Source organism: Dryas octopetala, chromosome 6 (genome assembly GCF_963921425.1).
Source record: "Dryas octopetala chromosome 6, drDryOcto1.1, whole genome shotgun sequence".
In the NCBI taxonomy this organism is placed as follows: domain Eukaryota; kingdom Viridiplantae; phylum Streptophyta; class Magnoliopsida; order Rosales; family Rosaceae; genus Dryas; species Dryas octopetala.
This window is the reverse complement of record NC_141371.1, coordinates 765,342-790,877: the sequence shown is the minus strand read 5'-3', so window position 1 is coordinate 790,877 and position 25,536 is coordinate 765,342. Positions and strand designations below refer to the sequence as shown.

Here is a 25,536-nt window from a genome sequence, read left to right as displayed (position 1 = left end):
CTATCTTATTGATGAAACTATGTGGAAATCGAACTTCTATTATGTCTTGTCAAGCTGGTTAACTTAGTTGACTAAGTTAATCGTGTTTTTTTATTATAAGAATGATAAGGTTAATTTAGAAAATTATGAGTATTGACTATTGAATTAGATTCTTCTTTTTGGAATACTAATTTGATACTGTTCCAAAAATAAATCCATCAGCAAAAAATATCTGCACATACAGACAGTATTTATGGGCGAAATATCATACAAAATCAAACTTGAAACCATGGTGTTCAACTCAAATTGAGTTTCAATAATGTTACTGTTACAAAAAATATGGTCAGTGTCTCGTATTTTCCTTTGTATCTGAACCTCAATAACCAAAATGACTAAATCTAAATTTGAAGACTACTATCCAGAATAACAGATTGTTGTTAACACTGAAATTGCAAGCTCCATTTGAACTTCTCAATGCACGCTTCAATTTAGTAATGATTGTAAGGTAATGGCACATAAAGTAACATTCTTGGACACTCTAGGATATGCGTGTGTAAAATTCTGTCTCAACTTTAGTTGAACATATTGGGTAGGGGCCTCACTGCCATAAATGCATCCACCATCTGCAAGAAGGAAACATGATGTAAAAATTATCATTAATTTCAAATATGGGAAGTTATGAATGAAAACATTCCATTCACAGGAAAGTGATACAAAGGAGAAGAAAGCAGACTTAAACCCATAATATGAAAATTGAAATTAGAGCTGGGTTGTAGATCAAGTGTCAAATGTTGGCCTAAATTACTAACTTTCCAATATTCACATTACACATGACATAGTTGGTGGACAAAATAAAACTGAGAATCAAAGTTTTTTCACATCGAACATATATTCCTTTGACATGTAAAACATACATTTTCTTTCTTTCTTTGGATGAATATGTTCCTCTCTAAAATCAGGACTGTCAATCCTTCAATGCCAAGAATGTCATGAAATGACCATACTCAAATTATATGATTATATATATATAGCTATTTTATAACAACTACCATTTCAACTAACTTATCTTCTTCTTTTTTCCATTCAACTATTTTATACTTACAAATAAAGTACTATTTCCATCTTCTGAGTCATTACTAGGGATACATATAATTCAAAATGTCTGTTGACAATTGAGTAATCATGCAGCAAACACTTTTGTCAGTGAAACTAATATTTACCTCTGGTCCCACTAACTTAGTTACATTGATGTCATGTGCCAAGAAGCATATTAAAGAAAAATATTCTTCTTGGGTGGCTAGAATCATTTATATAAACACAGTGAAAAATAACAACCTATAGAAGGATCAATTCTTTAAACAATGCAGGAAGCTTACCTCATCAGTCACAGCAGCCCTAGCCCTCCGATGTCTTTCTACTATTTCAGTCAAAACTTGAATAAGCCGTTGCTTCACTTCACCTGTTAACATGCGTCCTGCACCATACTCCTAACAGCGCCCGAAGCAAATGTTATTAGAATTGTTTACTAATATCATGAAACACACAAAAACCTTGCTAATAAAACATATGTTGACGAAAAAGTTAATTAAGTTCATTGGAGACAGCAATCTCACCTTTCCTATGCGTTCGAGCTCACCATCATCATCTAGGAAAAAATTAAGGTATTTGAATGGTATATCTACCTGTAACATCCAGACAAAAATATTCCACACCAAGTCACAGCCTACAAGGTACCAAGTACTAAACAAAAAAAAAAAATTGATAAAACAAGGAATTAAATATGCATTGGCATGTGAAGTGCCAGAACGTGCAAGATAGATAAGCAGATATGTTGGATTTTTGTTTGGATAATCTACAGGGGAGTCCTACTAGTCAACCTCATTGGGTAAATAGAAGATAAAAATAATTCCACAATTCAGTGAGAAGAGAGGGTAGTACATCCAGCAGAAAATAACACTTCTCATGCCAATGATGGAGGACAACTTTCTATTACTAACACGTCAGACAATCCAAATACCTCAAGATTTGCTCCATACTGTCTGTGTTTCTCTATTGAATCTTGTCCACCAGAAAATGCATACTTGTTTATCTGCAGACACCCACACAAATGTGATTTCAGTAGAGATCATGTACAAAATAAACATAACCTATGTGCATATTCATAATCATCTCTTGATGAATTTTTAGACCATTTGGATTGTGATATTAGGTTGAAAAATTTGGCACTGTGAAACTAGGGTTTGGTGGTGGAGAAGCTAAGAAATTAGGATGTCGTTTTGGTTTGTTCGTGTCCATTAATATAAGTAGCAGTCATAATCTTAATATAGGAGACTAAGAGTATTCAAACAAAGTGGAAATACTCATAGAGTCCCATCCCACAATATTCAACTACAATTTGCAGAGAAGAGAACAGGATAAAGAACTGTTGTCCATCGTTGTCTATTCAGAAAATAGTCCATAACATAAATTAATTTTAGTATATACAAAGGTTGAAGAAATAAACCTAAAGCAACATCAAATGCGAACCTTGTTCTTAATTTCCTTTGCGGAATCAGTTACATATATGGCAGAATTTGGATCACTAGCCGACATTTTTCCATTCTCTCCCTGCAAGTATCCACATCCCAGAAAAGATGTCAGATAAATAAGCAAAAAAACAGATACCAGAAGTCATATTCTGCATAAAAATCATAAAACTATATTTGGCTGGAAAATTTGAATATTGTAGTCTTTCTTATCCATTCTTAAAACTTAGAAACCACTTTAACAAGTAGAACATAAGTACACTGTGCCAAATCCTAAAAGTACCTGCAGGGCAGGGAAGAAAGAAGACTCAATCAACGCAGGCTTGTGATATCCAATCCGCGGAGCAACATCTCGTGTCATTCTGAAATAAGGATCCTGGAAAAACCACAAACAAATAAAGTATGTTATTAGGAGATAAATAAATAAAAGTTCACTCAAATGCACAGGCCACTTTAGGGTCAGGTGGTTCCCAAAAAATTTAGCTGGTGAAAAAATAACTGTCCCTTGTAGATTTCATTCCTTTTAAAAATATGAAGAAACCTTCCAGCAACTAACTGTAAATATATGTTCTCCTAAATAGTAAAAGAACTTGTAACATAATGCTCCAGCAACTAACTGTAAATATATGTTATCCTGATTAGTAAAAGAACTTGTTACATAATGCTACTATAAATTTACTGTACACTTCTATCATTGTCATAGAAACCATACATATAAAAATAACTTAAGCACTTTCAATCATAGTTGAGATTTCGTGCTCTGAGAATTATCTGTATCATGTATACCTGGTCAATCGCGCAAGGTATTAAGCAACGAAGATTGTCTTGGCCAGAGAAAAGATGTGGAAATGAACTTGGAAAAGATGGAACCGCCTGCATTAACACATAAAGAATTATATTGGATCTCCGTAATAGATAATCCAGCACACTTTTACATCCTATGATATTAGATAGTGATAGTCAAATAATAAAAACAAAGCAACAAACTGGAGGTTTCAGAGAGATTATTCTTGATGAAGCTTAGACTTGGACTAAGCAATGTTTTGTTTTCTTTATTCCGCTGCCAAATACCAAAGAAGTTCACCACTCACTAGAAAGCGTTATATGGTTGACTGGCAGCTAAGTCAAAATTATTGCTTATAGGAAAATAATAAGCAAATATGAGCCCAATCGAACTTACATGAGGTGATGTTTCTTTGAATTATAGAAAGAAAATAGATATTAGCTTCACTCGTTTTGGGGAACTAATCAGAAACTAACAAACATTTCATGATTTCCATGATATCATAAGCAGTGTGGGCAAGGACAATACCTGTACAGGTGGAAAACTAACTTTTCCTATATGATCTTCACCAGTGAAACCAAAAATACCAACAACCTGGATATCCCAACCTCACAAAATGATTAAAAAAACTCAAATAAGGAGGTACACAAAATATCTAGAAATAGAAGGAATTCAGTAAAGCAAATAAAATAACTCTCCATGGGGATAAAATTGTAAATCACCTTATTATATGTGACACACTTTCCAACCTTCACCATGTTCTTGTAGAAGGCACTGCACAGGATATTTGTTACTAGTTTTGTGACTTTCAACTAAATTTTGGGATTTTTTTCGCACTATGTTGTCAAACGCACACATGTTACTTACCCACCAACATAATCAAAATCGGAGAAGATGAAGGTTCTTGTTATGTCAAAACCACAAGCAATAATGTCTTTGGCATTTTCCCTGGCAAGTCTCTGGCTCTCTTCCACGGTGAGATTTTTCCACATGCATTTCTCATCATCAGTAAGTTGTATAACTAGAGGAACCTTGAAAGCATCTTGCAAATATCTGCAAGTAGAATTACACAGCATAAAGGGCATAAGGCATTTCAGTGATAACACTTCATTAATTTACTTCAAAACAACATGCAAGCCGTGGAAAATTCCAATACAAAGAACGCAGAGATCGAGGATTATACTTAAGAAAGAGGAAAAAGTGTTAAACAAAATTATAAAGAAACACCAACATAAGAGGTTGATGTTTTCTGAAAGTATCAACAGAAAAGCATATAATGTTAGCTTTATATCCCAATTCACTATCAAATACATATTTCATTTGTAATTTTTTTCTTAAAAATTTTGGGTTTGTGTTGAGCTCTAAAGTTTTGATTAATCCCACTTCAAAGTACAATAGTACAATGTTTAGTTGCTGTGTTGGTTGTATTAATACCCTTATTAATTCCCACTTCAAAGCACAATGTTCTGACTTCTGTGTTTGGTTCTATTTAATCGACAATGAGACGAAAAATAAGTAGAGTGAAGTTCTGCTGAGGAACTCAAAAAGAACCGCCTTACCTAGTGAACATGAAGGGTACGAGATGCCCCAAATGCAAAGCCTCAGAAGAAGGCCCTCTTCCCGTGTACAAATAGAACTTCTCCCCTCTCTCATACGCATCAAGAATCTCATTGAAGTCCCTGCACTCACATACATTCCACTATCAAATCCATTTCTGTATTAAAAAAAAAAAAAAAAGAAGCTAAATTTATCAAAGGCAATAGGAGTTAGAGACCGGTGGGCGAAGAAGACGCCGCGGCGGAGGAACACGTGGGGAGCACGAGAGGTGAGACGGTGGACGCGGTCGATGAGTGACTGGTTGAGCCTCTGACAGCCGAACTGGTCGATGAGCTTGTCGTAGTCGATTTTGCCGCCATCTTTGGCCGCCACTTTCCATGGATTGACTATCTGCTGCTCATCTTCTTCACCTCCTTCTCTCTTCTCCTCCATCACACTCTGTTTCCCTCTGTCACAGTAATCGACGGCAGTCTATTTCATCAGGGGCAATACTGTTTTAAAATTGTTTATTTGCATATTTACCCTTTAAAATTTTAATTTCGTTTCATTTTTGCTTATTGTTTCAAATTTCAATTTACATATGTAAGTTTTTTTTTTTAATGTTATATAATCTAAAATTGTCAAGTTCATCTATTCAACTATTTAAATTGCTAATGTAACATTTAAGGGGCACTGGATAAATTGACAGTGAAATTGACAGACTTGATATAATTGAATTATGAAAAATTTGAGAAAAATAATTGCAACTAATGTGTCAAAGCCAAATCTTTACTCTTACTTCAAAAGTGAATTCATTAGAATTAATATTTCACTTAAACCTCAAATAAAGCTACTCTATCAAATTCATTACATTTTTAATCACGTGCATGACTTTCATTTTCTATTACATTTGAAACTTAAGTGAAATATTAGTATTAATAGATGTATTTTTGAAATGAGAGTCCTCATCTGGCTCTGACACATAAGTTGAAATTCTTTTTCTCAAATATTTTTTTTGATTATGTGAGACACAAGAAAATGAGAGTGAATTGAAACTATAGTTTCAAGGAATAAAGTAATATGAAACTATAATTTCAGGAGTAAATGTACAAATAAACTTTTTAAAAATGTTGTTTATATTTTCACAAACGGCGTCGTCTAGTCCCCGTACGATAAGGTATAGCGTATAGGGTCCTATTTTTCAGAATTGAATCCCCAAATTGAAGTAAGCGTGGCGTCGGCGTCCCTGCCAAAACTGCCAAGGGCTTGACGACGCCGTATGATTCGACGATGAAGAACAATGAAGCCCAAGCAGCGAAGAAGACAAGGGACTTGCCCAATCTCTCAGAGTGTCATTCGTGCCACCTGAGAATCGACATCGCCAACGCCAAGAGCAAGCTCCAAATCCTATACAGCGAGTGGCGCATCGTCCTTCTCTGCAAGAAATGCTTGCCTCGCGTCGAGTCCTCGGAGCTCTGCTCCTATTGCTTCGCTACTGCGTCTTCGTCCCACGACGAGTCTTTCTCTTGCTGCCAGTGTAAGCGACGAGTCCACAGGCATTGCCATTCTGAGTATCGAAACGTTGGGCTTTGGTCTGATTCCCGTTTGGCCCTGCAGTTTTCGGTTTGCGCCGATTGCTGGGTTCCGCAATCACTGGCCCGGTGGAGAGGGGTTGTGAGCTGTAGTAAGGCTGGAACTGGAAGGAATAGCAAGAGCAGGGTTGGTTTGGAATTTGGGAATTCTAGGGTTTCGGAATTGGGGGATGGAAGGAGGAAAAGTGATGCCTTTGGTGGCGGAAAGGGCTCAAGCAGTAGGAGAAAGGAGGTGGCGACTGGGAGGAAAGTTTTTGTTGCCAAGAGAGATGAGGTTGCTGCTGTTGATGATGATGATGATGATGATGATGATGATGATGATGATGATGATGACGATGATGATGATGACGACGACGACGACGACGATGATGATGCGCAGTTGGCTGCCATGAATAGCTCTCCGAATTCAAGTGTCTGTGTTTGCGATTCGTCAACGGACGCGGGTTGTTTGAAGCTGGAGCCAGGGCTTGACATTGAAGAAGAGAACGGGGAAGAAGGGCTGTTGAAGGAAGGAGAAGGGAGTTGCTCAAATGGTGTTGACTTGGATTTGGAGTCTCCAGCTTCTTATAAACAAGAAGAATGTGTCTGTATTACCACGCCTCAGGACCAAAGATGCAGAGCAAAGCTTGATCCCTATTATTTCAAGTACAGGAAAAGGAACACTGCTGAACGCTCTGTGTTAACATACAAGAGGAGAAGACCCAAAATCCCATATGCTGCTTGTTCTACTTTTATGTTAACATATAAGAGGAGGAGACCCGAAATCCCACATGCTTGTTCTTTGTTAACATATAAGAGGAGGAGACCCCCTTTCTCTATGCCAACTGATTCATCTTTGAGACCAGTCCTGAATCCTGATAGCTGCAGGTAGGAGAAAACATCATCCACCCTCTTCCACTGAATTTAGATTCAGTTCTTGCTGTTGAGTTTTGACTTTCATATGCTTCCATTGTGATTTCTTATGTGCTTAGTGTTTACAATGTAATGGATTGGTATGATGATGTTCAGTACTAATGCATTTTTGCTTGCAAGCTGAAAAGGCAATCTCTTGTCATAATTTTGGCTATCCATATTCTTGTTATTTCTTCTGAAGGATAGATCTTTCCATAATTTCTGGCTGAAAAGTAAAAAATCCATATAATTCTTCATCTTTCAATTCTCTTTCTCTATATACCCTACTTGTGAGCACTGAGCACAATCAAATTATTAAAATGTAACAGATCAAATTGTCAAAATAATGATAACACATAAAGATTGAAATATGCCTTAAGATTATAAATTTAAACAGCTTTATTAATTTATTCTAATAGTTGAACATTGGACAACCTTAATTGCCTGAGGATTAAGACATGAACATAACCAAGCATAAGAGGCACTGTGGTGTAGGATCTCGTCTGTCAAATATATCCTGGTTCAATTTCACAGGCTACCTGAAGGAGATGGTGGTCACAAGCAATTATCACCGTTGCAGTTAACATGGAATCCATCATTGGCTGTAGGAGGTGGTGGCAAATGTAAGCAATCATCAGCTCCACCACAGTTGGTATGGATTCCTTCATTGGCTGCAGGAGGTGGTGGCAGTTTTAAGCAATTATCACCACCGCAGATAACATGGATTCCATCATTGGCTGCCGGAGGAGGTGGCAAATGTAAGCAGTTGTCAGCTCCACTGCAGTTAATATGGACTCCTACATTGGTTGCCGGAGGTGGTGGCAGCTTTAAGCAATTATCACCACCGCAGTTGACATGGATTCCGTCGTTGGCTGCTGGAGCTGGTGGAAAATGTAAGCAGTTGTCATCTACACCGCAGTTGACATGGATTCCATCGTTGGCTGCTGGAGCTGGTGGAAAATGTAAGCAGTTGTCATCTCCACCGCAGTTGACATGGATTCCATCGTTGGCTGCTGGAGCTGGTGGCAAATGTAAGCAGTTGTCATCTCCACCGCAGTTGACATGGTTTCCATCATTGGCTGCAGGAGGTGGTGGCAGCTTTAAGCAATTATCACCAACACAGTTGACATGGACTCCTTCATTTGATGTAGGAGGTGGTGGAAGCTCTAAGCAATTATCACCATCGCAGTTGACATGGATTAGCCCTTCATGGGCTGTAGGAGGTGGTGGCAGCTTCAAGCAATTGTCAGTTCCGCCACAGTTGATATGGATTCCTTCACTGGCTGCAGGGGGTGGTGGCAGCTTTAAACAATTATCAGATCCACGGCAGTTAACACTGTAATAGATATCTCTGCTGGCAAGAGTAGTTTTGCCAAAGAGCAAGCAGATCAATAGAACTGCCTGCAGGAAAAACGGAAGCATTGATCCCTTGAACACAGCCATTGCATATGCAAAAGAAATTGAAACAGAGCAATTAACTGTATTTGCAAAATTACTATGAGTCTAAGACACTGGATCGAATTGCTTGGATTCAAGCTGTTTTGGTGTGTTTAAATAGGCTAGTGAAGGTAAGTATAGATGGAAACTAATGAACGTTTTTTTTTTTTTGGTAGTCTAGTCTTGAAAAAAACGATGGAAACTAATGAACGTTTTTTTTTTTGTGGTAGTCTAGTCTTAAAAAAAACGAATAAAAGGTGTTTATTGCCATATGTGCATGCATTAATTAGATTGCCATATGAGCGTGCATGCATAGAACCTCTATAGGAATTGATCATTGATGAGTGATTTCTAAGGAAGGTGTACTCAACTCAGATTTTAATGAATTTTAAAATTCCAACAAAATTTAGGTTTTCTCAATTAGGATTTTATTGGATTTCATAGAAATTTAGGTGTCCTTAACTCGGATTTTAATAGATTATTTAGAAATTCAGGTATCATAAAAAACTCGGGGCGATGTCCCCAACTTAAATTTTATTAGATTTTAAAAATTCAATTAAATCTAGGTATCTCAACTCAAATTTTAATGGATTGCAAATATATCAAAGTGTCCCCAATTCAGATTTTAATGTATTTCAATCCAAATGTGCTAAAAAAGTCATTGATTTCATTAAGTAAAGAATTTTAATGAATTTATATGCATTTTTTACACATAATAAATTTGAGTTGTCATAACAAATCTGGATGCATTTTTCCAACCAATTTCCTTAGATTTTGATAGATTTTATGGATTTTAAAATCTGAATTAGAGACACTAATTCTATGAAATCTGCAACTCTTTTAAAATCCATTAAAATTCCAATTGGGACACCCCCTAATTCTAGAAATTCAATTGAATAATATCTGACCATGCTTTATTTGCAGTTGCATGTATATATCTGTGTGAAGGTCATTTTTAGGGAAATAAATTATACACGTATGGCGTTTCATATCCATAGATCTTCTCAAAAGGAAAAATAAATAAATATCCATAGATATATTTTCTTTTTGCTAGTAAATCCATAGATATTAGATAGATATGGATTTATTTTCAATACAACAACAATGGATGTATTGATTCTTTTTTTTGTATGATGGAGGACCAAAGCCCATAACCAGATGTACCATTTGAATTAAAACCCCTTACCCTATAATTAATGCAAAAATTTCCAACACATTTCACCTTCCCAAGATCCCAACCCTCCTTCCGTACGAGCACATGCTTGGGAAGGTGAAACATGTTGGAAATTAACATTGATTAATTATAGGGTTTTAGTTTCACTCGGTAAAAAAAACAGATAAAAATAATAAATGCAGAGGATTAACTTAGGTTACTGATCCTTAGGAAGTTGAAAAGTGTTGGAAATGAGCATTGATGGATTAAATAATAAATGGGCTCGTTTGGCACTGCTTTTAAAATTGTCAAAAGCGCTTTCAAATTAGTAAAATCACTTTTGATAGCGTTTGGCAAAAATAATTAGAAGTGCTTTTGAGTTATAAAAGCACTTCTAAGAGGTTTTTTGAGAAGCACCTGACAAGTGCTTTCTCAAGAAGCACTTTCAAGTGCTTTTGCATAAATAATTTAGAAGTTTTATAAAAATTTATATGTGCTTCTTAACATAAGCGCTTCTGATAAAAGCGCTACTAAATAAAAGTGCTTCTAAGAAGCAGTGCCAAACGGGCCCTAAAGGAATTTAATTCACTTAGTTTAACAAGATATTTATTTGTTATTTCCTTTGTTTTGGCCAATATAAATACAGCCATTATTTGTTCAATGAGGTGCATAAGAGCCCATTATTTGTTCAATGAGGTGCATAAGAGCCATTATTTGTGAATTAAGCTTGGGTTGGCATATATACAGGTTCTTTCTGTTGAGGTATACCTCAACTTATTTATGTTGAGGTATGACCTTGTTGGGGCCCACACAAGTCGTTTTGTGTCGATCCGAACCGTTCGCAAGGATCATCTTCATTAATAGATCATTCTTGCAAAAAAATTAGCCAAATCGGAAATCATTTGCCTATCTAACTTTGATAAAACAAATGGACGGTTTCATCGAAAATATTTGGTTCGTCCATTTGTTTGATCAAAGTTAGATAGGCAAATGATTTCCGATTTGGCTAATTTTTTGCAAGGATGATCTATCTACGGAGATGTAAAAATTGAACGGTTCGGATCGACACAAAACGACTCGTGTGGGCCCCAACAAGGTATACCTCAACATAAATAAGTTGAGGTATACCTCAACAGAAGGAGCCTGGGCATATATATATATATATATATATATTTGCTTTGTGGGAAATAATGGACAATAGATTTACAGTAACATCCACACAGGAATCCCTCATCAGGTTCTCTCTATTGAGTTTGAAAGATGAAGATGATCATCATCCTATAATCTTGAAGGTCCAGAGACAACATGAAGCAGACATGTCCTACAGGACCAGTCGCAAAGTGCCGCTGATTTATGTTATGCGAGATTACTGTCAACGTAAAGGTCTTGTTTATGAAGAAACACGTTTCCTTTTTTGAAGGAAAACTGATACGTAAAACCGATACCCCGGAACACTTGAAAATGGAGGATGATGATGTGATTCATTGTGTCTTTTATGGTCATTGTTTGTTTTTGTTTTTGTTTTGTTTTTGTTTTTTTCAAATTAAATGTGTTCGTATGATGCACTCATGAACACAAGCAGAGTAGTTGTATTGATCTTTCAAATTAGTCTCATGTTGATGCGATCCTCTTTTCCTCCATACCCATCTAATACTTTTGATTAATAATAAATAACATTTGGGTTAAGTACTTATATATTGAAGCATGAAATCCAAAAATTACCGGCAAGTCCTCTGCCTCTGCAACACGAAAAAGCTAGCTCTAGCTGCACATATATTCTACATACATAATCAATGGGGGAAAAGTTTAAAACAGTGATCTGGTAGTTGGCAATCATTAATGGGTAGTTGGGGACCATTAATTTAATGAACTTCAAGGTCGTTGGCAGTAATTAAGTCTAGACTGGTTGTATATAAGAGGAAACCTCTGTATGGGAATGCAATCTCAGCATAATTTCCCTGAAATATTACTAAAAATATCTGAAGGTGATCCTCAAATATTGTGGGAATGGAGAGACCAAGAGATGGTTCTGTAATTCTCAAGGTGAAAAGACAATATGAAGTTGATAAGTCCTACAGGATTGGTCGCAATGTGCAGCTGAAAGATGTGTTGCTACATTACTGTGAACAAAAATGTCTGGTGTATGAAGAAGTCCGTTTCCTTTTTGACGGAAAAAGGATATGCGAAAGCGATACTCCGGAACGCCTGGAAATGGAGGATGGTGATTTTATTGATGCAATGTCTGATCAGATTGGTGGCCATGTTCCTCCATCATCCGTTTAGCTATATATGTATTCATTTTGTATCATTTTGTGCACCCTGTTTAATCAGACCATGTTATCCATTTGCAATCAGAATGGGGTTTAAAGTTTTTTTCTTCTCTTTTCTCGTTTGTAAGTGTAAAGGTAAATACTTTATTAGTGAGAAGGTAAATGCTCTGTTTGTGAAGTTATAAGCTGCCACAGTTTGTTTCAATTTTCTCTTTTGAACTTATTTTGTTTTCAATGTGTTGGCAAGGATATGCAACAGCACTTTGACTGGAAGCATTAGTTTTTTCAGTTTACCAAAGCTACCTGAGAACCTTGCCCCATTGTTCTTGTAGCCAGCAGGCCAAGGATAAGCATTTTGTTTAATTTAAAATGTGAGTACTTAATTATATTCCTTTTATATATATTTTTTTTTATAGGGATATATTTTTTTTTTTTGGCAAAATATTTAAAGATGTATATGACACGTGAATGTTGTTATTAGGGAAACAAACCTAGCGCATTTCAAATCCATAGAAAATAGACATGAATTTTAATGTCAATACATGATGCATGAAAACCATACTCTGGAACACTTGGAAATGGAGGCTCGTTCATGAAATTGATGCAAGGTGGACCTGAGGGACAGAACTACATAACAAGACTGGACCTCAGGCCCACAAAGCCCAGCCCACAGCCCAAAACATCCCTGGTTTCCCAAGTCAAGTACACAACGTACCCTCTCGCTCTCACTAACTTCTGCCTTCTCTCTTCACTGATCTTTTTGATACTTTTAAATGTATAAAAAAGAATGCTAAACTTTGGTATATTTACTAGCGTATATTCATACATTTGTACTTGGCTAAATCCTTACTAGCTCTATCTTTATTAATAAAATTCACTCCTGGGGTTTACTTGTATTTTTTTATTTGTAGATTCTCTAAATTTAGAATTGAAAAAGAAAAACAAATCAGATTCTACCCAAATATCAACAGAATCTTTTCATTGAGAAAAAAAAAAAAAAAAGCTTAAAGATTCAATATCCATGCCATTTTCAAATGTTGGCATAAGATAAGAGCCATTGTGGATGAAGTTTTGATTGGCATGCATTGTAGGAATGAAGAGAGCAACAGCCACACATGAAACCCTGGTCAGGCTTTCTCTTGGGAAAGAAGAAGATCCTATAATTGTGAGGGTGCAGAGACAACATGAAGCTGACACTTTCTACAGGATTGGTCGCAGTGTGGCGCTGGAATATGTGATGCGAGACCACTATGATCGAAAAGATCTTGTGTATGAAGCAATGCGTTTCGTTTTTGATGGAACAAGGGTAAGGGAAAGCCATACTCCGGAAGGCTTGGAAATGGAGGATGATTTTGTTATTGATGCAATGTCTGATCAGATTGGTGGATGATGTTGTTCTTTGATACATTTGGCTGTTAAACTCATTTTGTGCACCCTGTTTAACTAAAACACATCTCACCATAGTCACTATGCGCGTTAATTGTTACTAATTATTAATCTCTTTTGTATATCAATACATGTTAGCCATTTGATTTCTATTAATTTGGAAATCAAACAGAATTTTAGTGTGGCTTAAAGGTATGTGGAGGGGAAGAGCAGAAAACAAACTCTTTTAGCTTGTTGGATACGTAAAGGAATATGCTCTATTAGTGAAGTTACATGCCGCCGAAGTTTTTGTTTCATGTACTCTCTCTCTCTCTCTCTTTCTCTCTCAAACATTTTTGCTTTTGTTTGTTTCCCATATATGTGCTGGCAAGCGTAGGCAATGGTTTGAACCTTGCCCCATTCTTTTTGTGGCTAGCAGGCCAAGGATTATCACTACGCATTTAGTTTAATTTAGTTGGTGTGAAGATTGGATTTTCTATTTTTTGGTTGCCGGCATCAGCAGTTTAAAAAATAAATTCATGGACGGGGATTACAACTGTTGATTCGTGAGTTGCCATTAATGGCAGCAAATGAGTTTGAATGAATCAATCCATACATATACCAAGAGTGCATGTCCAATGGGTTGGTTCAATATATGAAGCATGTTGTTTTCCTGGGCAGTAACGAAATCTTGTGCTCTACGCCCCTCACCATAAAAAGACTACTCAATTTCTCTATTTTCCATCTGCCAAATAGAAACTCCAAAATTTCAGCGTAATCCATGGCAGTATACACTTTAAGCCGCTGGGCCAACGCGGAGAAAAGTTAAAAAAAAATTATCATCTTGAATTCTTGACCATTGTACATCAAGTGAGCTGCCATGAATTAGTGTTTTAACATTTTATAATTCTTTCTTGTCTATCATATTGTGATATACTTATTGACTATTTGACTGGGCAAAAAGTTTTTGAAGCTTCCGAATCTAGTCAATGCAAAATGTTAAAAAATGGAGAAAAAGAGAACAAAGGTATTGCACCTTAATTTGTCCAGCAGTACTTTGTATACTTCTGTAAGAAAAGTATGCTAATCTACGCTTTTTCTAAATCTACAGAAGTCTTTGGAGGAAATGAAAGAGAAATAACGAGGTAAAGAGGCTTGATATTTATACTTTACAGCTAAAAGTTTACAAAAATCTATAATTTAGAAAGAGGAATGCTATTCACATTTTTCAATCTACATTCTTCACTAACTTTCTTTTTTATTATTTTCATTTCAACCATTCATTTTTTAGATCTAACTATGAAAATCATCTTTATAAAAAACCAACCAAATCAAAAATCATTTGGTTATGTAACTATAATTAAATAAACAGACCAATTTGATTAACCGTTTGTTTATTTGACAACGATTTTTGATTTAGTTATTTTTTTTTTTTTACAGAAATGATCTTAAAATAATTATCTAAAAAATGAACATTTCAATTATGAAAATACACAGTGGAATGAGAATAATAAAAAAAAAAAAGTCGATGGAAAAGGTGAATAGCATTTCCCATCTAGAAAAATTTATAAAAGTGATTGACATTTTAAATACCTGCTGAAAGTCTTGATAGAATAGCCCATGACTTTAAAAGTCTATGAAAGTCATGATATATTAAATACCAGACTTTTTAATTCAACAAAAATCTTTTAAAATCTTGATTGAATACATCCCTTTAGTCATTCACAGCCATATATTAAATAGCGCTAAGCCTATATATCTCTCATATATGTTTGCATGCCTTAGCAAAAAGTTCTGGGTTGTTCAACATCAAACAATGAGGCATAATGATGGGATTCCTCTTTCTTTCATTTTCTCTCTTGTTGCATTGTTTCTGTTAGCTCTTCATGTTAAAATGTCTTCAGCAGAGAGGTCTACTTACATTGTCCACATGGACAAGTCTCTCATGCCCAAGTCCTTCACTAGCCATCACCATTGGTACTCCTCCATTGTTGATTCCTTCAAAACTGAAACATTGAATGCCCACAAACTCCCATCACCATCCCTTGTATACACCTATGACAATGCATTTCATGGTTTCAGTGCAGTTCTGTCTGTAAATGAATTGGAGACTCTAAAAAAGTCCCCAGGTTTCGTTTCGGCTTACAGTGACAGGACTGCTACACTTGACACCACTCATACCCCTCAATTCCTCTCCCTCAATCCTTCCACCGGCCTCTTGCCTGCTTCGAACTATGGCGAAGACATCATCATTGGTGTCATTGATTCTGGGGTCTGGCCAGAGAGCAAGAGCTTCAGAGATGATGGAATGACCAAAACTATTCCATCTAAGTGGAAGGGTACATGTGAGGTTGGACAAGAGTTCAATGCCTCTCATTGTAACCTTAAATTGATAGGAGCTAGATACTTCAACAAGGGTGTGATGGCTGCTAATCCTGGCATCAAACTTATCATGAACTCTGCTAGAGACACTGAAGGGCATGGGACTCATACATCATCCACAGCAGCAGGGAACTATGTAGATGGGGCTTCTTTTTTTGGTTACGCTAAAGGAACAGCCAAAGGTGTAGCACCGCGTTCTAGGGTGGCCATGTACAAGGTCCTTTGGGAGGAGGGTCGCTACGCCTCTGATGTTCTAGCTGGTATGGACCATGCTATTGCTGACGGTGTGGATGTTATTTCGATCTCCATGGGATTTGATGATGTGCCATTGTACGAGGATCCTATAGCAATAGCTTCTTTTGCAGCCATGGAAGAGGGTGTGGTGGTTTCGTCTTCTGCTGGAAATGAAGGGCCATACCTTGGGGCATTGCACAATGGCATCCCTTGGGTCTTGACTGTTGCAGCAGGCACAATAGATCGCTCATTTTCCGGTGCATTAACTCTTGGTAATGGGGTAACCATTACTGGATTTACCTTGTTCCCAGCAAATGCCATAGTACAAAACTATCCACTGGTTTACAACAAGACCTTCTCAGCCTGCAATTCAACAGAGTTATTGTCAACTGCCTCAAATGCAATCATCATATGTGATGACACTTGGCCTATTCGTGGTCAAATGTCTCACATTGTTGAATCACAGGTGCTTGGAGCTGTCTTTATTAGCAATGATCCTGGAATTTTTGAATTAGGACATGTTACATGTCCTAGTGTTGTGATAAGTCCAGAGGATGCACCACAAGTAATCAAATATGCACAAAAAAGTGCCCTGCCTTCTGTCAGCATGGAATTCCAACAAACATGGGTTGGGACAAAAGCTGCGCCGGCTGCTGCTTCTTACAGTTCAAGAGGTCCTTCACCAAGTTATCCGGGTGTCTTGAAGCCGGACATAATGGCACCGGGGTCATTAGTTTTGGCTGCTTGGGTTCCAAATGCACCAGCAGGCCAAATTGGGTTGAATGTTTTCTTACCTAGTGACTACAATTTGATATCTGGGACATCCATGTCTTGCCCTCATGCTTCAGGCGTGGCTGCGCTTTTGAAAGGTGCACATCCGGAATGGAGTGCAGCTGCAATTAGGTCTGCTTTGATGACCACAGCCAACCCATTAGACAATACTCAGAGTCCAATTCGCGACAATGGTGATAATTTCAACTTTGCTTCACCTTTGGCTATGGGAGCAGGTCAGATTGATCCTAACAGAGCACTTGAACCGGGCTTAATATATGATGCAACCCCACAAGACTATGTCAATCTCTTGTGCTCCACCAATTACACTCGTAAGCAAATCCATACCATCACTAGATCAAATGCCTATGACTGCTCCAACCCATCTTCTGATCTCAACTATCCATCATTCATCGCTTTGTATGATCATCACCATAACAAAACAAAATTGAAGGTTCAAAAATTTCAGAGGACTGTGACAAATGTGGGAGATGGCGCGGCTGGGTACAAGGTTTCAGTGACAGCTCCAGAGGGTTCTGAAGTAGCCGTCTCGCCGGAGATATTGGTCTTTGCAAAGATATATGAGAAGCAACGCTATACTGTTACTATAAAATATACGGGGAACAAGAAAGGAAAGGTTTCATTTGGTGAACTTGTTTGGGTTGAACAAAATGGAAAATACAATGTCAGGAGCCCCATTGTAGTGTCACCTTATGTTTGAGTTAATGATCTTGTCTCTGAAGCTTGGCTGTTTAGATGATATACATTATTTTAAATAAGGGAAATCTAAACACTATTGTTGAGCTATTAATGAATTAACTTTTATGTAACTTGTCTTTCTTATTTCCAATGCAATGCACTAATTTCCTTTGCAACAAACAATCGAGGTATTCACACTGTCAGGCAATACATTCATTGTCATATTGTGTGAATGTGTCATATGATTACCAACCATTTTAAAAATTTAAGTTTGCAAGATCATTGAGCTTCTTTGTTTTTCAATACCTTGGACCAAATTGATGCCTAAACTCTAAACTTGATTCAATTATGCTTTTCTCTAGAATTTTACTAAAAGATCCCCATAGAGTTATCAAAAATATATATCAGCTGGCATGACAATGACTTCAGGTGGGTGTGTGACTGCATCATACAAGTAGGAGAGCAATAGCTTCCAAATTTTGATGAGTACATGAACTGGTGCAGCTAGCTTTTCAATTATGCAAACGAAATTTCTCCACTTTTGCCTTTTTTATCATATTGCTAGCTTAAGAATTTTCCACTTTTGCCTTTTAGTATTTGGTCTTTGCCTAAAAGCCAGCAATATAGCCATATAGGCCCCATCAGTTAGCTTTTTTTTTTTTTTTTTTTGACCAGTAGGCCCCATCAGTTAGCTTAATTAGTCAATGAAGAAGGTATCTTGGAAAATTCTTACAAAATGATTTTGCTATCAACTGCTAAAACGGTTGAATTATTGTGCATTCGGAGGAACTTAATGAAGTGAAAGTGAAAGTGAACTATAAATAGACTAGTGAAGTGACTAAATAGACTAGATTGAATGTATTAGAAGATTGCATGCATTATTGCTGTGGCATATCTTTTCCATGTGAAGCTGATTTAGCTGGATATTGGCTGGGCTGGAGGAGTGGACTGGAATGGACAACTGGGCTGTGTGGACTGAGGGTTGGCTGGAGCTTCGCATGTACAACACTTTTCTAATGGGCTCATCTGGGTACAGCCCAGCCAAGCCCAATAATATCTCTGCCTCCTAAAATTGCATTTTAGTTGCTCCAATTTTCCTTGGCCCAAAAAGTAGGTCCAATTTACTTCCTCTTTTTCTTTTCTTTTTTGGTCAATTCCATTTTTTTCCTCAATTGACACAATTTATAGTAAAATTCAGATTCAAATATATATATTTTAAATCCAGCGAAACAAGGTGTCTCTTCTTATGACTGGAACTTATACGTTATTGTCTAATTGATTTCTATCTATGTTATATGCATAAACAAACACCTTGGTATCTCAAGTTAGCTGTCATTGGGTTTTCAAGAATTGTTTTCAACTCAAGTTTTGACCATTCGATCGGTAGTAATCTTTTATAGTTCCATCCACTTTGCATTAGGCGCAATTTAACTTGGCTTTTCATTTCACACTTTTTGTATCAAAATGTTATTCATACAGCTTTCTGAATTGTGTCGATATGTTGTGATTAAATGATTAATTTACTTACAACCGTTTAGTTTTGCAAAAATGTGAGTTGACTGAGAAATCAATCCTTTTTTTTGTTTTTTGAAAGGAAGAAAACAATCCTTATACTCTACCAAAAGTCATTATTCTTAGTAAACTCTTCAACAAGAAAATTCTTCTTAATAATTGTTAGAATACGGATTTTTAATTAGGGTAAAATTAATGAAGGGTCATATGAAAAATAAATTTATTCATAATAAGAAGGCAATAACATTTTTCTTTTTGGTCGAGTAAGCTAATTAACTTTCTTTTGATACCTTTGTATTAATTATTAGTTATTGTATGTGTCTATAACAGAGCAGCAAGGGGTTAATTTATTTACTACTACCTCTTCATCCCTCACTTTTACTATCATTCAAATGTAGAATAAAAACCCATAAATGTCTATGCTAAATTTATAAACATTGCTAAAGAGAAAAATGGGGATTATCTACAAGGTCACTCTTTCACATGTTTTAGTCTTCTCTGCTGCATGTTTTTTGTTCATGTTCCATGCCAATTCACTCTCAGCAGAGAGGTCCACTTACATTGTTCACATAGACAAAACTCATATGCCCAAGATTTTTGATAGCCATCATCATTGGTATTCATCCATTGTTGACTCCCTCAAGCCTAAAAACCTTGCTTCATTAGATGACCAATATCATTGCACACCCTCCCTTGTCCATGTATATGATAATGCTCTTCATGGATTTAGTGCATCTCTATCTGTAGACGAATTCGGTGAACTAAAAAAGTCCCCATGGTTCCTGTTAGCTTATAGGGATAGCAATTCCACACTTGACACCACTCACACATATGAATTCCTAAAGCTAGATACTTCAACTGGTCTATGGCCTGCCTCAAATTTTGGTGAAGATGCCATCATTGGTGTCATTGATAGTGGGGTTTGGCCGGAGAGCGAAAGCTTCAAAGACGATGGTATGACCACCAAATTTCCAGCTAGGTGGAAGGGGACATGTGAAGCTGGATATAAGTTCAACTCTTCCATGTGCAACTATAAGCTCATAGGAGCTAGGTACTTTAACAAGGGTCTCAAAGTTGCAAATCCTGATGTTCCTATTGAGATGCACTCTGCTAGGGACTCATTAGGGCATGGTACCCACACAGCTTCTACTGCTGCTGGAAACTACGTAAATGGTGCATCTTTTTTCGGCTACGCTAAAGGAACAGCTAGAGGTGTTGCGCCCCGCGCCAGATTAGCCATCTACAAAGTCACTTGGGAAGAGGGGCGTTACGCTTCGGATGTTCTTGCTGGTATGGATCAAGCCATTACAGATGGTGTTGATGTGATGTCCATCTCCCTAGGCTTTGACGGAGCTCCACTACACGAGGATCCTATAGCAATAGCTTCTTTTGCTGCTATGGAGAAGGGTGTAGTGGTTTCGACTTCAGCAGGAAACAAAGGCCCAAGTCCACGAAGTTTGCACAACGGAATCCCGTGGGTGTTGAATGTTGCAGCAGGCACCATAGACCGTTCCTTTGGAGGGACAGTAACTCTTGGACTTAACCATACCATTAGAGGGTGGACCTTGTTTCCAGCAAGTGCCATTGTAGAAAATGCTCCACTACTGTACCATGAGACACTCTCTGCCTGCAACTCATCCAAGTTGTTACAGAATATTCCCTCTGTCATCATCATATGTGACAACGTTGGTTCTGTGGGTAATCAAATCAAGAACATCATTGCGTCAAAGGTACTTGGGGCTATACTCATAACCAGTGACCCTGAATTGTATGAATTAGGAGGTCTTCCATGTGCTTGTGTAGCGATTAGGCCAAAAGATGCACCTGCTGTGATCAAATATGTGCAAACTAGTCCACTCCCTTTTGTCAGCATGAAGTTCCAAGAAACCATTATTGGGACAAAGCCTGCACCAGCTGTGGCCTTTTACAGTTCAAGAGGCCCTTCACCAACTTGTCCAGGCATTCTGAAGCCAGATATAATGGCACCTGGGTCTCTCATATTGGCTGCTTGGATTCCAAATGATATAGTTGGTCTAATTGGGTCCAATGTTTTCTTATCTAGTGACTATAATATGGTATCTGGAACATCCATGGCTACCCCTCATGTTTCTGGGGTTGCTGCCCTCTTGAAAACTGTACACCCAGAGTGGAGTGCAGCTGCTATCAGGTCTGCACTCATCACCACAGCTAAAGCACGGGATAATTCCAAGTATCTTATTAGAGACTATGCTTACAATTCTTCTTATGCTTCACCTTTAGCTGCAGGATCTGGTCAAATAGATCCGAATCGAGCACTTGAACCTGGTTTGATTTATGATGCAACGCCACAAGACTACGTCAATCTTTTGTGCTCCATGAAGATGTCCAAGAAGCAAATTCTAGCCATTACCAGGTCCAAAAACTATACATGTTCCAAGGCATCTGCGGATCTTAATTATCCATCTTTTATAATGTTTTACAAAAAGCCAATGACACAAACCGTTCAAAAATTCAAGAGGACTGTATCCAACGTAGGTGACAGTGCAGCGTCCTATGTTGCATCATATGCAGAACCAAAGGGTTCTGTTGTTGAAGTGTCACCAGAGAGATTGGTATTCAAGAAGAAGTATGAGAAGCAAAGCTACACTTTAACAGTCAAGTACAAGAGTACCAAGAAAAAGGCGGTCTCATTTGGTGAATTTGTTTGGCTGGAAGAAAATGGAACACACTATGTGAGGAGCCCTATTGTAGTGTCGCCTGCTTGAGCCTTTTGAGTTTGAAGTAATACTACATGCACCAAAATAACATGTCAAATTTTGGGTACCAATTTTTAGTGATACTATTTGAATGGTTCGTCCCTCTTTGTTACCTTGCTCAACTTTTAGGCTTTAGCCACTTTACTTTGTCAACAAAATCAATATAAATAAAAGTCATCTTTTCTTCTTGCAGTAAGTTACTAAACCATTTCATATCAGCTGCCAAGTTTGTCCTTGTAAAAAGGCATCATAATTCAAAAACTTTCTTTAATTTCGGTCTCACATTTTGCCCATTGGTTTTTCTCATTCTAAAATTACATTTAGCATATGCTGCATATCTTATGATTTTAATTTCTTGATTCAAGTCCAGTTTTAAAAACACCCACTTTTTCATTCCAAAATTACTCCTAAAATCATTTGAATGATTTAAATTCCAAAATCTATGGAATATAAACACAGAAGATGACAATAACAATGAAGCAAAATGAACATGATTCATAACTGTCAATTGCAACGCAAAAGAGGCAACAGTGAAAAGACTTGTAACCAAAAAAAATAAAAATCAATTCCTTTTGGGCCTGAACTCAATTCCATAAACAATGAGGCCACGCTTACACAGACCACCATGGATCTCCACAACAGCCATCTCCAAGTCCCCATGATGGTCTTCTTCTCGTGGACAGAAGAAGTCACCCAGCTCGACCTCCAACCAGCCATCAGCTCTTTCCTTGGGCCCTCCATTTTCTCTCTGGCCAGTAAGAAACACAGACTTCGTAGTGGATTGACTTCCAGCAACTCCAACTGTCAACTCCACAGTTTGGTCGTCAAATCCATAAGCAATCGCAGAAAACTTGAACACAAGATAAGCTTTGTATACAGTGGATGGGGACAGCAAGCGAGTATCAATTTTCCCACGGATTTCAAGCCACCAAACTTGGAGAAGCTCGGCCACCTCCTTAAACCTGTATTGCCTTGTAATTACATATTTTTATTCAGTGCTTAATTACATACAAAATTAACTTAAACAGCAAGAAATTAATCTTAATTTACAGACCTGGAGTCAGGACGAGAAATCCATGTCCAATAGCGAGGAGTATCACCCCAAACAATCATAAGCCCCCTAGCAGATATCGTATAACATTTTTTCCCACTCCATTTGTCCACTGAAAAGCTCTGCATCATAAAGATCAAATTTTGGAAATTAAGAGCCAAATTAAAGAAAGAATTCCATGGAGGAGGAGGGTGTGGTGAAATTACCATCTTGCCCTCATGGATGAGAACGGGGTTGTCGCAGAGGGCAAGGAAAAGGTCCTTCTTGGATTTGGAATTGGAATTAGGGCTGTAAGAGAGGGAAGAGGAGGATAGGATAGTATGGATGTCAGGCGGGAGGAAGTTGTCCCAAACGACGTCGGATTGGGCGGCCGAACAGAAACTTCTGGAAACGGAGGACAGCCTGCACGCATCTTGAGGAGTGGTCAGTGAGATGATTTTGGCTATGCATCCTTCCGGCAACGCCTGCAGGTCCAGCACCGTCCCGCCCTCGCGGCTGATCATTCCTCCTTCTCCGCCGTCCGTTTTCTTTTCCTTGTCTACTCCTCGCATCTTGTATGTATGTGGTATGTCAGTATGTGTTCTGTTTCTGTATATTTATAGATAGACAGAGAGATATTGGCCAAAAAAAAAAAAAAAGACACGGAGAGATGAAATCTTAGCAATTAAGGAGTCCTCCCCGGGAACCAAAAAAAATAGTCCTCCCCCGATTCCACAACTACTTCTAATCCGGGCCAAACAAAAAAGTGAAAAACCCATTGACAAATCCTCCGGCCCAATTCATTTTTTTTTTCCTTCTGAAAAGTCTTTTGAATCAAAAATCTAAGGAATTAAGTTAGGTTATGAGAGCTTGGCTAATATAAGAGAGAAATGAAGGATAATCTTTAGATGTTTTAGTCGAATTCTAAATTATGATACAATAAATAGTGCCTAATTTTAAACCCCCAATTCACCTAAAAAATTTGCCTAAACCCCCACCTATTTAGAAACTTTTTCAAAACCCCCTATAACTTATAATCCTAAATTACTCTTCTGACGCGTGCTGAAGCATGCTGACGCACGCTGACATCACTGTAACTTTTTTTTTTTTTTTAACAGTCCCTGACATCACTATAAGAATTCAGTTACACTGAAACTGAATTTCAGAAATTCAGTTACACTAAATTGAAGAATTCAGTTATGAATTCACTTACTGAAATTAAATTAAGTGATAAAACAATTACACTTCACTAAAACAATTACACTTCACTAAAACAATTACACCTTAATTAAAAAACAATTACACCTTCACTAAAACAATTACACTTCACTAAAACAGTTACACCTTTACTGAATTCTGTTTCACTAAAAAGAACACAGCAACCTTATCAAAAATAAATAAATAAATAAATAACAATACAACAAGTCATCGAGATGAGAGGAGTAGCCAACACAGCAAGCCATCGATGTGAGCCTATCAAACAACTATAGACTAAATTCAGTTTCAGTCTGAATTCAATTTCAGTGAATTCAGTTTCATTGCATTCATTAAATTCAAATTCAGTTCACTAAATGCACTGAAACTGAATTCAGTGAAATTGAATTTAGTGAAACTGAAACCCTAGACAACGACGTCCGATCACCTAAAGCGCGACAAGTACACGACAATCGCCACTGCCTCGATCTGTTTCTACCTGCAAGTTTGATCCATCATATTTTAGAATCATAATTTCATTCAAAATTTATTTAAAACTCATGTTTCACGAACTGAAACTGTTTAATCAACAAATGTAGGCTTAAAGTTCCCTATCCAACTATTGTATTTTCACGAACTAAAACTGAATTTTTACATTGTTTCACTCACTCATGCACAACACACACAGATGCACACATAAGATACATATTTACAAACACAGATGCACACCTGCACACACAAACAACCACACATGCCCAACATATATAATAACATATAAAACAAACTAGTTCAAAAAAAGTAGTTACTAGACATATTTTGCTGCAATATGTTCTTTCTTTTGGAGCAACACACATTTACAACAATACACAGTTACAACAACACACAATGAGGTTCGATTTGAGGTTTTTTGATTCATCAGCAATTGGTCCAATCCAAACACATAGAATTGAAGAGTACAATGAGGAGAAGAATATTAGTACCTGACTCGACGGAAATGGCAGCCGGAAAAGCCAGATCGCCGGCGGAGAAGCCGCGGCCTTTGTGCCTTCGATCTGCCGTCGTGGCTGATCAGATGGAGAATCCTAGCACACCATCTTGGTTAGGACGTCGAGAGGAAGAAGGCTTGGGTGGTTTGGCATTCCAACTCCGTCGAAAAAGGCAGATCGCCGGCGGAGAAGCCGCGACCTTTGTGGCATCGATCTGCTGCCGTGGCTGATCGGATGGAGAATCCGAGCATACCATCGTGCTCAGGACGTCGAGAGGAAGAAGACTTGGGTGGTCCGGTATTCCAACTCCGCCGAAAAAGGCAGATCGTCGGCGAGCACCACCGATCGTAGTCGCGGCGATCTGGGCTGTTTTGGCTTGATTCGGGGCGAGTGATGACAGAAGGAGGAAAAGGAGAGAAAGACGAAGCTGATGGTGGTGGTCTTGCTGGCAACCGTTTCCG

The 25,536-nt window shown here is 37.6% G+C and overlaps 4 protein-coding genes and 1 pseudogene across 5 annotated transcripts; 3 read left to right on the top strand and 2 right to left on the bottom strand.

Moving 5' to 3' along the window:
* Positions 1-233: 233 nt before the first annotated feature.
* LOC147280686 (tryptophan--tRNA ligase, cytoplasmic-like) lies at positions 234-5,306 on the bottom strand. The gene is made up of 12 exons (XM_086247236.1): positions 5,063-5,306; positions 4,848-4,967; positions 4,156-4,341; positions 4,011-4,062; positions 3,817-3,882; positions 3,291-3,377; positions 2,788-2,880; positions 2,506-2,586; positions 1,997-2,068; positions 1,593-1,661; positions 1,356-1,466; positions 234-602 (listed from the first exon to the last, which is right to left on the bottom strand). Exons 1-12 carry the CDS (start codon positions 5,275-5,277, stop codon positions 552-554), a joined length of 1,203 nt encoding a protein of 400 aa, XP_086103362.1. The 5' UTR covers positions 5,278-5,306; the 3' UTR covers positions 234-551.
* Positions 5,307-6,045: 739 nt separating this feature from the next.
* LOC147280685 (uncharacterized) lies at positions 6,046-7,423 on the top strand. Its single transcript, XM_086247874.1, has one exon. The coding sequence runs from the start codon at positions 6,115-6,117 to the stop codon at positions 7,285-7,287; it is 1,173 nt and encodes a 390-aa protein (XP_086104000.1). The 5' UTR covers positions 6,046-6,114; the 3' UTR covers positions 7,288-7,423.
* Positions 7,424-15,323: 7,900 nt separating this feature from the next.
* On the top strand, positions 15,324-17,769 carry LOC147280684 (subtilisin-like protease SBT3). The gene has a single exon (XM_086247218.1). It carries the CDS (start codon positions 15,349-15,351, stop codon positions 17,638-17,640), a length of 2,292 nt encoding a protein of 763 aa, XP_086103344.1. The 5' UTR covers positions 15,324-15,348; the 3' UTR covers positions 17,641-17,769.
* A 1,813-nt stretch (positions 17,770-19,582) lies between these two features.
* Positions 19,583-21,874, top strand: LOC147280683 (subtilisin-like protease SBT3 pseudogene; annotated as a pseudogene).
* A 413-nt stretch (positions 21,875-22,287) lies between these two features.
* Positions 22,288-23,513, bottom strand: LOC147280682 (F-box protein PP2-B11-like). 2 transcript variants are annotated; one of them, XM_086247232.1, is made up of 3 exons: positions 23,123-23,513; positions 22,920-23,038; positions 22,288-22,836 (listed from the first exon to the last, which is right to left on the bottom strand). In XM_086247232.1, the coding sequence occupies exons 1-3, from the start codon at positions 23,465-23,467 to the stop codon at positions 22,428-22,430; spliced, it is 873 nt and encodes a 290-aa protein (XP_086103358.1). In that variant the 5' UTR covers positions 23,468-23,513; the 3' UTR covers positions 22,288-22,427. The 2 variants fall into 2 exon arrangements, with proteins under 2 accessions (XP_086103358.1, XP_086103359.1); XM_086247233.1 differs by having other exon boundaries at positions 22,288-22,827; positions 23,123-23,512.
* Between the last annotated feature and the right edge of the window lie 2,023 nt (positions 23,514-25,536).